Raw genomic sequence first — 14,234 nt, 5'->3', positions numbered from 1 at the left:
CTCAGCCTTTAGCTCTGCTGCAGCCTCCCTGTGTCTCCAGCACTCGTGGGCCAGGGTGGGCCCTGGTTGGGACCTGGAGGGTTGGATGTGTGTCCAGACGGTGAGGTTGGGCCCTGCAGTCGGTGGTGAATCTGGAATTACTGGCATGGGCAAGTGTACACAAAAATCTGTGTGAACAGGTCCTCAAGCTGTAACAGGGCAGACCCAACAGCATCCTGGAGCTGAGGATGACCCTTCCTTGCCGTGAGAGCACAGCCAGGAGTGACACACCCTCTCTACGCCCCAAATCCCCCAAACTCTATTGCAGTTTACAGACACTGTGATGAGACTTGGAGCAGCACAGCTGGAATGAGCACCAGTTGTGCCAATGAGCTCTGTCAGGAACAGGCACCAAAGCAGCCCCCAAAACTCCAGGGCTGAGTGGATGTTCTGAGGTGAGACCACGCAGTGGAGGCAGCAGCAATCTGTATGGCCTGACCATGTGCCCTCCTTCCTTGCCCTGTGCTGGCACTGCTGCTCCATCAGGAAAAGAGGATTTTCCTCTTGGCAGCCCCCATTGCCACACCATGGCCATGACTCCCATCCGGTTGCTGACGGTGCAGAAAGTTCAGGGCTGTGTCCCAGGGTGTTGGCCATGCAGGGAAACAGGGCTCTGCAGTGCTGGGGCTGTGGGAGAACGAGCTGGGATGGAGCTGCCTTTCCTGCCGCTCCACAGGCTTCTGTAACCCTTTCACCCCACCCCTGGAATTGTTCCAGGCCAGCTTGGATGGGGCTTTGAGCAAGCTGATCTAGTGAGCAGCATTCCTGCCCATGGCAGGGGGTTTGTAAATTGATGATCTTTAAGGTCCCTTCAAACCCAAACCGCTCCAGGATTCTCTGAACCCTGGCAGAGCCCTTGCAGACCCCTCACACAAGTGGTGATGGCTTCTGCTGAGGAAGAGTGTATGGAAATGGAGGGAGCTTTTAGCAGGAGTGGTCTGGGAGGCTGAGGCTGGGTGTGCAGGATGGGAGGGGTGTCTGGGGAGAAAGCATGAGTGTGCACCTCCAGCCAAAGTGGAAAATCCTCTGGTCAAGAGCCCTCACACCCGCTGATGTGCTGGATTCCTGGCCATGGGCCTTGGCAGAGCCTTGCTGGCATGAACTGAAGAAGCATCTCTCCATGCAGGGAGATATTTTTCTGTTGTTTCTTTTTTTTTTTTTCCTTATGATTTTAAATGTGAAAACCTGGTGAAAAGAGGCAGCTGGAAGCTGCACAACTATCCAGCACAAAAGGCCTTGGAGGGCTGCAGCTGGCTGAGGGTTCAGGCTGGAAACATGGAAACTATTCCGCTCTGCTTGTTTGGTGGTGCTTTCTGCACACAAACACTGTGATGCCTCAGCCAGGGCCTCGCTGAGGCTGCAGTAATGAACTAAGGGACTCTCAGGGAGTGATTAGGTGTCATTACCCTTGCTTGCTGTAAAATATGTAAATACAACAGTCTAGCATCCTTCCTGTTAAGAATGTGATGGGGAAAGGCTGGTGTGGGACTCAACAGCAACTGTGCTCCCTGAGTGAGCAGCCTGTTCCTAAGGACTGCACCCTGTGGAAGGGACCCATGCTGGAGCACTTTGTGAGGAACTGCAGCCCATGGGAATGATTCATGTTGGAGAAGTTAGTGGAAAACTGTCTCCTGCTGGAGTATGGGAAGGAAGGAGGGGTAGACAAAGTGTGATGAACTGATCACTGTCCCCCTTCCCCATCCCTCTGAGCTGCTGTAGGGAGGTGGTAGAGAAATCAGGATTTAAGTTGAGCTTGGGAAGAAGGGAAGTGGCAGGGGGAAGGTGTTTTAAGATTGATTAAGCTGCTTTCCCCAACTCAATTCTGTTTTGCCCGTGACAGTAATTGCTGAGTGATCTCTCCCTCTCCTTATCCTGACCCAGGAGCCTTTCACTGTATTTTCTCTCTCCTGCCCAGCAGAGGAAGGCAGTGGTGAAGTGGCTTTGGTGGGTACCACAATTGCATATGGCACCTGTAGTGGCAAGCACAGGGATTCCAGGAGGCAAGGCAGGCCTGGCCACTGATGAGCTCCAGAGCACAGCCTGAGTCAGTCCACATGGCCTCACTCTGTGGCCCAAATTTTTCTGAAACTTCATGGCTTTGTCTGCCCCAAACCCAGGCTGTCCATGGCACTCAGCCTCCCTGAGTGTGATGGTGCATTAGCCTAACCTAGATGCTGGAGACACTGGGAAAATGCCAGTGCAGGTGGCAGAGAGGTGTCGTGTTTTCTAACTGCCTGAGCTGCTTCACAGAAAAACTGCCTTAACAGTGCTGCCACCAGGGCTGCTTTCTCTACCAGGAAACCCTCAAGGGGTGTGACACCACCACATGCTCATTGCTGAGCTGTCCTGCTCCTGATCTGCACAGCCCCAAGAAGCTGGAGCAGTTGTCAGGGCTGCAGTGCTGCTCCCTCACCCTGTGTCCCCTTGCAGGGCCTGGCAGCAGCTACACCGTGGGCACCATGTCGGAGCGCTTCGACTGCCACTACTGCCGGGACCCCCTGCACGGCAAGAAGTACGTGCAGAAGGAGGGCAGGCACTGCTGCGTCAAGTGCTTCGAGAAGTTCTGTGCCAACACCTGCACCGAGTGCAAGAAGCCCATTGGAGCTGACTCCAAGGTGAGCGCTGATGGGTGATGAGAACAGGCAGATGCTGATAAACCCTCCTGCTTGTCTTCCTGGCTCTGGTCTGCTTGTGAGCTACCGTGTGAAAACAAGTTCTTTGTGAGTCCTGTGGCTGGTGGGCTGTGTGCTCCTTGGGCAAAGAGCCAGGGACACCGGGATGTGCAGAGGGAAGCTCTTGGAGCTGCTGTGGCACAGGAGCCAGTTTCAGGATCTAGAGTCAGCAATGTGGACTGCTGCAAATGCTGAGTTGCCCTGAAGAGAGAACTGCATGTAACCCAGCCTGCACAGGACCTATAAAAACTAATCTGGGCAAAGCACTGGGGAACCCAGAGTCTTGATGTTTATCACGTCACTTATGGCAGTAATAATGTACACTCGGACTAGAGGGAGTTGTGACAACCTGAGAAGCCCACACTTGCAGAACTTCAAATCTCAAAGCTGTTGGTTTGAAGCAACTTCTGCCACCCTCAAAGTCCAAAGTGAATGCGATTGTGTCAGTGAGTCTGGTTAAATGTCCTTCCCTTGACTGCTCGCAGAGGAGCTGCAGCTCCACCCAGAGAATCCAACAGTGCTTAGGAACATGGAATCTATCCCTGACTGCCCAGGCTGATGAGCCAGATGCTTGGCTTTGGGGCAGCTTAGTGACAGAGAAAAGCTTATCACTCCCTTTCTGTTTGTTCCAGGAGTTGCATTTCAAGAACCGTTACTGGCATGACAATTGCTTCCGCTGCTTCAAGTGCTACACGTCCCTGGTCAACGAGCCCTTCATGCTTCGGGAGAACAACAAGGTCTGGTGCAGCAACTGCACTGCTGTTGAGGATGCACCCAGGTGTAAGGGCTGCTTCAAGCCCATTATTGCAGGTACTGCTGCCAGTGAGAGGGGTACAAGGGCCACGTTCTGCTCTAAGGCATAACCAGGGGGGTTATCAAGCTGTGAGGCTGCAGTTATGGGTAAGGGCATCACAGTGGAAGACAGGAGAACCACAAAATAGTGCAAGTCTTGACTGTTGCTCTCACCTGTCCATTTTATTCAAGTCCTGAAAGGCATCTTTGCAGTTAACCCTCACACGGATAATTCACTCTAGTAGTTAGTCTTAAAACCATTTCTACCAAAAGCTTTGCTCTCTGAATAAAGCTATTCTGAGGCTTGGGCACCTGGTCTGACAAATATTTAAAAAAAATCTATCAGCCCCTGGCTAAAATCAGATACAGAAATTAGCAGCCTGTCTCTTGTCTGCATTCCAACTGAATCCTGGGTGTAAGTACGGACAGTTCTTGCCCGTAGGTAACTTACACTGCACAGGGTGAGGGGTTTGCCACAGGCCTGAAATCCCACATAACAAGTTATTTCTGTCTGTTGCAGGAGACCAAAATGTTGAGTACAAGAAGATGGTCTGGCATAAGGATTGCTTCACCTGCAGCCAGTGCAGGCAAGTGATTGGATCTGGGAGCTTCTTCCCCAAGGGTGATGAATTCTACTGTGTCTCCTGCCATGAGCACAAGTTTGCCAAGACCTGCGCTAAGTGCAAGAACGTAAGTCCTTCCCCTTCACAAAGCAGCTACCAGAACTGGCTCCTGTGGGTCTTTTGGAAGCTGGGAGAGTAAACCAGAGACAAGACCATGCTGAAGCTGTACCAAGGCTTATGTTCTGTCCTTGAGATACTGGTGCCAGCAGCTGGTGGAATAACAGAAGAGATGATGGCTCCTGTACATTATGGGATCTGGGCAGGGGCTGTTGGGTTATCTGATGGCAACAGTGCAGAAACCAAGTGGGCACCAGTCTTGCACTTGCTTTGGGGATAGTTTAAGCTCTCTAGTAGGTACTGTGTATTCAGGAAGTGAATGTTTCACAACTTTTGCAACTGTTTAGTGTAGAATTGCAGTTACTGCAGGTAAAAGAAACTATTGTGAAAATGGCAGGTACACAGGATGTCGGAACAGAGGAACTCAAGTGAGCAGCACAGTTTAATTTTGATGCAAACTTTTGATGCATTCCTCTGCATGACAAAGCCTTCCTTCCCTCCATCCCATGTTTGTGTCACCTCTTTTTCCCTACTGCTTCTAAACCACACCTCCGCTCTTTCCCTCCCAGCCCATCACTTCTGGAGGCCTCACCTACCAGGAAAAGCCTTGGCATTCTGAGTGTTTCATTTGCTCCAACTGCAAGAAGCCACTGGGTGGGAAGCGCTTCACAGCTGTGGAGGATGACTTTTACTGTGTTGAATGCTACAAGGAGTGCGTGGCCAAGAAGTGTGCTGGCTGCAAGAATCCTATTACAGGTATGTTGGGTTAAATGCAGCTCGAGGGCAGTGGGTGCTTAAGGTCAGAGCAGTGATCCCCAAAAGCCATGGAGCCCAGATAACATGGAGAGCAGATAACATCAGAGCAGGCCTAGTAACCCAAGCTCAACCCCAGCAATTTACAAGTGATCTGACTCCAAGACATGTGTTCTTGCTGGATGGAGTTCGAGCCAGTAACTGAGCTCTTCACCCTTTGCATGCCTCAAATTTACCTCCTTCAAAACTCCCCCAGCTACAACTGTTCCCACCAGTATCTTAGTTTGGGACCTTTAAGTCCAAAACGTTTTACTGTCCCAAAGTGACATTTACCTCACTTCTGATGTATTTTACACTTAACAGTTACTGGGTTACAGAGCTCAGCCCTGAAATGTGGGCACTGTCCTGCCAGTCCCATGAGACTCATATTCCATTCTGCATTTTAAAGCCAGGATCTGAGACCATAAGTCCCATCCTTGCTCTACATCTTTCCTTCAGCTTGACTGTTTCTTGGAGAAAGGATCCAAGGGAAAAAGGTTATGGCAGAGAGAAGCCATGCAAGCCTTATGCTAAGCTACCTGTTTCTCCAAGAAACATCAAAAGATGCATCAAAAACCATGCTTCATTTGCCACTTAGATTAGTATTTTAGGCACACACTGTGGCCTGTGAGCCTAGAGAAGCACAGGAGGGAGTAAGAAGGGGATCTGGTGCTTGGTGGGCTGACCCAGCCAAGGCAAAGCTACTATCGCCGTCCTATAATTGTGTTCTCTCCTAGCAGGATTTGGAAGAGGAACCAGTGTGGTTAACTACGAGGATGAGTCCTGGCACGATTATTGTTTCAAGTGCACAAAGTGTGCCCGTGGTCTGGCCAACAAGCGCTTTGTTTGCCATAATGGAAAAATTTACTGTGCTGAGTGTCCCAAACGACTGTAATGAGCAGACAGCAAGTGCTGTAAGATGGATTTTAAAGCCCTGCTTTCCCAAACAGTCCTGGTAAAGGAGCAGGTTTTTGCATGTTGAGAATTGGATCTGTTTCCATTTTAGTATAAGAACTAAATTAGCCTCAATATACTGGGTTTGACTTTTGAAGCTCCTGCAGTACAAGAGCATGTAGCCTTGCAAAAATCTAACCTCGTTTCCAAGTAACTCTTAGTGTAAAGGCTTGAAATGCTGTTAGATTTAGGATTAGAGATCCACACACTCCATCATCTGTGTGTGGCTTAACTAAAACAAATCTAGTTTTAAACTTGTCTGGTATATGTTTAAGCTTGGCACTTAACTGAAGTGGGTTTGACAAGGCATGACTTGGGATACTGAGATTGCACCTGGGATCAGAGGGATTCATTATTATGCTTTTACAAGTACAGGTACACAACATACACCACACCATTAATAAATAATCAATAAATACCTTAGCTTATCCTACCACACCAAACTGCAGCATATGTATGGAATGGCTTCATCTTACATATAACAATGTTTTGGCAGTGCAATTTAGCTTAGTTAAGGTTCCATAAACTTGTTTTAGTCTTGATTTCCGCATGGTTTGTCCAAAAGTTTTGCTCATCAGCTTTTTTTGTATCATTGTTTAAACAAGGCTGTCCATGTACAATTATTAATCCATTAACAAGTAGTAAATCTTTCACCTACGACATACACATGCATTTCCAAGTGCCTTAAAAATAGCTCAGACAATGATAGCTCTCCTATCCTGTCAGTGTATGTTTTGTGATTGAATAAAAGTGAGACTAGTGCCTGCCTGGAGTCCTACAGTCTGGAAAATTTTTTTCTTTTTCATTTTGCCATCCTACAGGACTGACACATCTTAAGGCTGAGCTACTGAAACCAAGTCTCATACATCGATACTGGCAAAGTAAAGAGTCAGCTGTGCTGTCACTGCACCCTTAAATATCTGAGGACTAAAGCAACAATTTCCATAAACTAATTAATTTTTTTAATATATTACTGACACCAGACCATCTGCCAGGAACAGCCTGTGTGAAAAAGCCCTTTGGAGAACATATGTACAGCCACTGATCGTGCACAGATCTCCAGCCCTTCAGCAACCTTAATGCTGGTTTAAGGTTGGGGCTTTTTTTTCCACAGTTTTCTGAAACACAGAAATACTTTATCAATTGGATGCTTCTCCAGCCATTCCTTTTCACCTACCAACAAAGAACCCTTGCAAGAAAAAGAAAAGGCAGCATCTTGCTGCGTTCTTGCTGGGCACTGCCCCGCTGTGGCCACAGAGCAGTGCTGGACTCAGCTTTAGAACACAGAGATGATGGTGCTGCAAGTGAAAAGCAAAGGCTGACAGGGAAAAGCTGGTTAAGGAATTCAAGAGTTACGAACACACCATCATACATACAAACATGTACAAACACAGCAAGAGCTGAAGCTGTTAGTGCAAATACCCTCCCACCCACACAGAGGCAACTGCCAAGGGGGCCTCTAGTTTGGGAATGTGCAGTTGGGAGTAGTTAGAGCAGCACCAGGGTGCATCTCAAGGCAGGTCAGCATGGCAAGGGGTTGGAGAGGCCTAGTAAGGTCACGTTTAGCATTACAAAATAAAGCATTGTTCAACTGCAAAGTTTATTTAACAGTGCACTCGTATTTACACAGAGCTGTATCAGACCATTCAACAAATATCAGCACAGAAGAAAATACTGGCATCTTTGTTAGAATGATTGTCTCTGCCAGAACAAAACAGCTATCATACAAAAATACAGTTTTCCATTTACCTAAGGCACTGCTCTAAAAGTCTAAAACAGTTCTATGGCATTTCTGAACAGCAAGAGGGAGAGGGCTGAGGGCTTCTTTTGCAACTGTGGTGTTGAGGAAAGAACAGGTATAGTTCCAGCAAACCCATTTGCATTTACCCACTGCAAACACAGCTACCATTTGGATGAATCACTGGAATTGGAGGATCAGACAGTGGCTTGTAGCAGGATTTGAGACAGCTGTTCTTTAAAGTAACCACCTATCCAGTCTATCTTTACAGGAGACATCAGAACAAGGCTGCATTATTACTTTTAGTAGCAATTTTCAGAAGATGCTTCGTTAATCTCTTCATGCTGTAAAAAGCAGGCAAGTTCAGGTTAAATAGATCATTTAATGCAGGCTTTAGGGGAGGGGATATATGCAACTTGCAGCCATTGTTACAAAGCTGGAACTGGTACACTTAGAATAATTAACATGAACAAAACATGACTTCAATGGTCTAATACTGTTATGTACACAATAAAATAATACTTCCATAAGTGTAGATAAATAAGTAAATCAAAAAGAAAACATTTTTTAAAAGCAAGACACATTAAACTGCACTGACAGACATATCTAGGGACTTGACATTTCTGCAATATATTAGTGCACATGCTGTAAATGTTTTGATGTTTGCCAATAGATTAAAACATATTAGTGATGGTACAACACCGGATTTTGAAACTGTCAAAATTTTCACATTAGATAAGGAATTTTTCTTCTCCAAAACTGAAGATAGGCAATTCTGCATTTTTAAATAGCACATGAACTAACAAGCAACAACATTTTTCTAGACATTACAAAGGGAGTTCAGCTTTAACATACACTGAATGAGTTTTATTTCATCAAGGGCCATTTTAGAAATCTGCAACATTTGCAGCTAAGTGAGGAGCATCCAGTAGCCTGCTGCTGTACATGATACTGATACGGAAATAAAAAAACCAAAAGACTCAAACAGGTTACTGTAAAGTCTGTAAAAGGGAAACAAGGGATATTTGAACTAGGAAACCTTATCTAACAATTAGCTAAATGAATGGAAAAAAGAACATTAGCACAACAGTTTCCCTGAAATGTTTCAAGGTGCAAATTAGAACTTTGTCATCCCTCCCCTGGTGTTTTTTGCAAAGTTGAAGATGGATAAAGGTAAACAAGCAGCTTTTCAAAACAAGGCCTTCGGTACTTGAGAAAGCACTGGATTACTGAAGTGCAATCAGATTATTTCCAGGTCTCTAGTGTTCACAGTTCTGTCCAAAGAGCAAAGAGAAGAAAACATTTAACCATCATAACTGTGTGTATGCCACATGCATCCATCATCACTGTCAGAGTCTACATCCAGGAGTGAGCACAGAACCACTTAGACACTGATAGTCCAAAACCAGGACAATAGGGTTTACTTTCTTTTTACAGGAATATTAGTATTCAAAGTTATGTACAGAATTCTTAAACCCTATTAAGTTGAAACATTTTCAAGTTCAAAATTAGGAGGCAACACTTTCTTTGCTAAAAAATTAATGATCTTGCTCACAACAAAATGTAGTCAGCAGAATAACATGAAATCTGCCTATTCCCATGGCTCAGTTAGTCTTGGCCTTGAGGGAAGCCTCGATCAGGTTGTGCCCACAGGACTAAAATTCACAAGACGCAGAGTGACAGAGGAGACTCGGGAAACAGTTCAGTCTAGAAAAGTGCTACACTTTAATCAAAACCAAGTGCTACACATCACTGAAAGAAAATGTGGATAGCAAGGTTCATCTCTTCCACTACCCTTCTCTTCACTCATCACACAGTCATTTATCTCATGGAAAGAGATCTCCTGCTGTGAATATGGCCACTTGGGTTCAGCTCCAACACCAGGGAAGTCTAATCTATGATGTTACATAAACTGCCTTCCTGAAGCCTCTCTGACACACTATGCTGTACTGCATGAAGGTTTGACTTCTCAAGTACACGTGGCTTGAGATGCAGCCCTGCTTCTTTCAGAAAATTCAGAGAATTTTGCGTGTGTACAGCTTTATTACTCCTCTCAAAATGTAACACAACTGTCTGTGGAATTTCAGGTTGGTGCTGCCTGCCTCAGTGAAGTGAAACACTATTCTACAGTTAATACCTTGCTAGACTCTGAGGACACCTTGTAAGTCCACGCAGGTCAGCATCAAAAAGTTACAGAACATGCCTAGGAGGGGAAAGGTCTTGTCTGTAGAGTTACATCAGACACCTTTTAAACTGTTAGTATCTTCAAAAGTAACATGTGCCATTTAAGATATCTCAGAAGAAGCTTAAAGGACAACAGATGAGCTTCAGTGCTGGTAGGAGATACTGGAGCTTCACAAGGGCTCAGCTGTGTCTTTGGAAGAGCCTTAATGTTGGGCCTTAGCAAGTCCCTAAAAAGGCATTGATTGGTGACTCTTTTGACAGAATTCAAGTTACAAGCACTAAAGAAAGAGCTTTCCCTCTGGTCTACACATTGGAGAAAGTGCCTTGAAAATAAGAAGCTGTAGTTAAGGCAAAGAGAGCAAAATGCAAGTTAATTGCCTAGGCAGAGGAAGAGACAGACAGGAAGTCAGCTTGGATTACCTGATGAAGCATCTATAGGTTTGGTCAATGAATTCACTGCACCATCTTCCTCAAAAGCCAGTTTGGGACTAGGAGGTATTGTAGCAGCATCATTCAAGTTTTGATTACAGTTACCAGCAGAGATGCTGTCTGAGCTCAGTTTAGTTGACTTGGAATGTACTCCAACGTCAATGAACTCCTCAAAAGTCCATGAACCAGATTTTCCATTAAGATTCTGAATAAGTCCAATTGTATGATCAGCTTCATTAACTCCCAACTTCACTGAGTCATCAATAACCATTTCTTTTGCAGGATGGCTAGAAAAAAAAAAAAAAAAAAAGACACTTGTATTACAATTTCTGCATGTTTAACCTTTAGATTGATTCCAGGTCAAACAATTAGCAGACTGAAAACTCTGCAAAGCACTGAATGTCCTGAAGGGCATTTCCAGACAAGCTCCTTCAGCTGCCACACAGGAACTCCCCTCCAAGAGCCAACGGGGAAGAACAACTCACCAACACATACCAATTCTTTACTGTACTAACAGCTCTCAGGTAAAGTCTGGCTCCAGAAATTTGATATAAGAAAGCAACAAGTTTAAGGCCCTGAACCATTAATTCTTAATTTTAGTAGCGTGCATTTCTCCTTTTTTCCTCCAGCTGTGACTTTTTAGGCACAAAACTAAGCTTCAGAAGACCAGGAATATTTAAAAGATTCAAAATCTAAACCCAAATCATTGATTAATTTTCATTCATTCTTTGGAGAATCATGAAAATGTCTTTATATTCCATCACTGGAGGAATGAGACTAATTTATCATCACTTTAAAAAAGCATTCACAACACCATTTCTAAATCATTAGCATTTAGATGAGCAAATGGAACAAGCATCAGAGGACAGATTTTCCAGTAGCTGACAGAAATGCTTTATGTTCAAAAAGATAAAATCTGAACTACCCCACCAAGGGAGGTTTTTTGTGTTGTATCTGGTGTTTCAGCATAACGTTGTTCTAGAGCTTTCTTGGAGGTTATTCTTCCTTTTCGGTGTTATCTCCCCTCCCTCCTGTTGAATGTTTTGTTAATGAGAAGAACCACAAGCCATGTCAAGGGAGAAGATTTCAAGCCAATGCCACTCTTTACAAGTAACAAACCCTGCCATGTTGCTGGCTGTGTCTCCCTTCTCAGCACTGAACTGACAGCACGCACACCCCACGTGCCTGGAGCAAGGCACAGAGACACCACAAAGCCAGCGAGGTGTAAGATTTGAGGTAAAGCAACAGACAGCACTAAATTTATTTTAAATGTAGAGAGAGATTTCTCACCTGGAATCCTTCAGTTCAGTAACAGACAGAGACCCCTCATCACTTTTCAAGTCGCTTCCATTCATGAACACTTCACTGGCCTTCAACTCTGACTCATCTTGTTCCTCAGATTCTGCAGAGAGCAAGCTTTGTGCAGTCTCTAAACAATCCTCTGCCTCCCCCTTGACTTCCTGGAGCAAGTCAATGCCATTTAGCTTTCCTGAAAATGAGGAAAAAACAAGGAATAAATTAAAAAGGAGAGCTTCAGTAACAGAATGGTTAGAATACAAGTGTCAAAATGACCTTTCCTAGCTAAAACTCAGGGCACTGGGCTTCAATAGGTTCAATGGGTTATAGATAAGCTGCCTATAACAACATGAAATTAATTTGTCATCTTTAAAAATCTGCTTGTAAAATGAAAGTTGCCTCCATTTCATTCTCAAATCATTTTGACTCTCTCTCTGTCCATGCAGAGTCTCCCTGGCATTTCTGGGGCTGGTGTCTCAGACCACCACAGTTACATGAGTGACCTTTTCAACAAAGCTTAAACATCACTGAGAGACTCACCGCTACTCAGACCTGACTCATCCAGTTTCCTTACCTGGTTGATCAGTCTTCTCAAGACCCAACTCTTCCTCCTCTTCAATATCCTCTCCCTCCATCACCTCTGAGGCAGATTTCCCTTCATTCTGCAACTGAATTGGCAGGGTGTTACTTGGAATAGCTCCCAACCCTCCAGCATTTCACAAATGGCTCAATCACAGTTCCCACACAGGATGATTCTGTGCCCAGCAGTGAGGCCACGAGTCCAAAGGCTCACAAACAACCAGTTCATCCATCAACATATGTTCTACTGAGCCAGAGCCTGTGGGACCCACTTCCACCACCTAGCTATTATTCCTGAGTTCCTTTTCCCCTCATTTCTCCAAGGTGTTTGCTAAATTTTTATTATTTTCAGGTCTATGAAGACTTAGATCTTTGAATATTCAGACAGGAACAACTATTCCTCAATAAGGACAACTGACCACAAACCTCACTGCATTAACAAAAATACATCCAGCAATCCAAGGGACATCCAAGATTTGCTTTAGGCAAACAGATGATGCCAGGAATGTAAATTTTCTAGGGAAAAACAATGCTGGCAGAATGCATACAATAATGAAAAAAAAAAGCCCTACTAATCAGTGGGTTTTTTTAAAACCAATCTGCAAGTGATAATAACAGATCACATTGTAGGCCTCGAACAAAAATACATCCAAGACTTTTTGTCAGAACAAGCAAAGCAGAAGAATGTGTGCAATGGGAAGCTACTGGAAATTATTCTGGTGCACCACAACTTTGTACTTCACATGGAAGCCAGTTTGTGCAAGGGTAACACGAAGCAAGGCCAACCCTTCTCCAGGAAGGGCCTATTCTGTTATTATACAGATCCAAACAAAAAAGTACCTTGGATTCGTTTTGATCCGATTTTCGTGTTCTTTTCATTATTTCTTCAATTCTCTGTTAAAACAGGGAAAATATTTGCAGAGCTTTATATTTCAGCACTCTGGTTTAAATTTTCAATAATATTTTCATATTTCATTAATTTAATACTTTATTTATTGTTTTTAAAGCCCAGAACCCAGAGTTTGATTTAAAAAAAAACACAACACACTACTTCTATTTGAATGCATCAGAAACTGCCTGTTCAGTTTAACACCCCAACCACTATTTTAGGCTGAGAATTCAACACAGTCTACCTTTTTTCTTTCAAGCCTTTCCTGCATATTTTGCTGCATAATTCTCTCTCTTTCCAGTCGTTGTCTTTCAGCCTCTTCTTGAGCTTTTGCTTCAGCTTCTTCTCTCTGAAAATAAAACAAAAAGAAGAGAGTACCCAGTGCACAGGGGTCATTCCCAAGAGTCAAAAGCAGAACTGTTAAAGAGATTCTGGTTCAACACAGACAGGCACATCAGACAATCACTACTTAATATGACCACACATTGTAGCCCAATGTCATCACCCAGCTACTGACATGAAATATATACCACTATGACATTCAGAAAATGAACCTCAACTATATTGATACAATGCAAATTTTCTGAATGTTGTTGAGCTACTCAGGGTTCAAACCATTTTTCAGCATGAACATATGTCTAAGAAGGATAATTTATAAAGTAACAAGACAGCAATTAAATTCTAAATGTGTAAAGGTTAACTTAAAAATCTCGGTAGTCAGGTATTGCTACCAAGACACTTGGTGCAGAACATCTTCTGTTCCTTTTACACTGTAAAATCTTTTCCAGTATGACTGGAAAGAAGATAGAAACACAGTTAACACTGAATAATTGTCATAAACTTAAGCTTATAAAGAAATGTTCAGACACACTGCAATACTATCCATAAGACACAGCTCTTTAAACACAAATAATTTAATTGTAAAACTGCCTTAGTTTTCAGAATTAATCTAATTTAAGGAAAGTTCACTTTGTGCAGAACAGCTCCCTTCAGTTCAAAGAATGCCTTTGTAAGGTACATGGATACTTGCTGTGGAAGACTATTTAGCAACAGGAAAAGCAGAGTTGGAACCACTACCAATCTTTCTTCTAAAGGAACCAGAGCAAGCCAGATGACTTTCCAGACAGACCACCTCCTCAACCCATGGCAGTAAGCTGGTAAAGTGGGTTCAGTACAGATATTTTACATAT

General features: G+C 44.0%; 2 protein-coding genes across 13 annotated transcripts in view; one reads left to right on the top strand and one right to left on the bottom strand.

The window, feature by feature from the left end:
• Window positions 1-6,701, top strand: part of FHL1 (four and a half LIM domains 1) — a 30,241-nt gene extending 23,540 nt beyond the window's left edge. For both annotated transcript variants that reach the window (XM_050310450.1, XM_050310449.1), the window contains exons 2-6: window positions 2,470-2,654; window positions 3,344-3,521; window positions 4,024-4,193; window positions 4,753-4,939; window positions 5,716-6,701. In XM_050310450.1, coding sequence (XP_050166407.1) covers window positions 2,499-2,654; window positions 3,344-3,521; window positions 4,024-4,193; window positions 4,753-4,939; window positions 5,716-5,870 — 846 coding nt within the window. In that variant the 5' untranslated portion in view covers window positions 2,470-2,498 and the 3' untranslated portion in view covers window positions 5,871-6,701. The remainder of the gene's footprint in view (window positions 1-2,469; window positions 2,655-3,343; window positions 3,522-4,023; window positions 4,194-4,752; window positions 4,940-5,715) is intronic.
• Window positions 6,702-7,510: 809 nt separating this feature from the next.
• MAP7D3 (MAP7 domain containing 3) overlaps window positions 7,511-14,234 on the bottom strand; it is a 45,027-nt gene continuing 38,303 nt past the window's right edge. For 10 of the 11 annotated variants that reach the window (XM_050310430.1, XM_050310432.1, XM_050310434.1 and 7 more), the window contains 5 exons: window positions 13,289-13,393; window positions 12,996-13,049; window positions 12,151-12,244; window positions 11,571-11,769; window positions 7,511-10,567 (listed from right to left, as the gene is read on the bottom strand). In XM_050310430.1, the coding sequence (XP_050166387.1) occupies window positions 10,258-10,567; window positions 11,571-11,769; window positions 12,151-12,244; window positions 12,996-13,049; window positions 13,289-13,393 (762 nt within the window). In that variant the 3' untranslated portion in view covers window positions 7,511-10,257. The remainder of the gene's footprint in view (window positions 10,568-11,570; window positions 11,770-12,150; window positions 12,245-12,995; window positions 13,050-13,288; window positions 13,394-14,234) is intronic. The other variant, XM_050310431.1, reaches the window with a different exon arrangement.

Source organism: Myiozetetes cayanensis, unplaced genomic scaffold (assembly GCF_022539395.1).
Source record: "Myiozetetes cayanensis isolate MyiCay16 unplaced genomic scaffold, myiCay2020 scf15, whole genome shotgun sequence".
NCBI lineage: Eukaryota > Metazoa > Chordata > Aves > Passeriformes > Tyrannidae > Myiozetetes > Myiozetetes cayanensis.
This window is presented reverse-complemented; position numbering and strand designations above follow the sequence as displayed.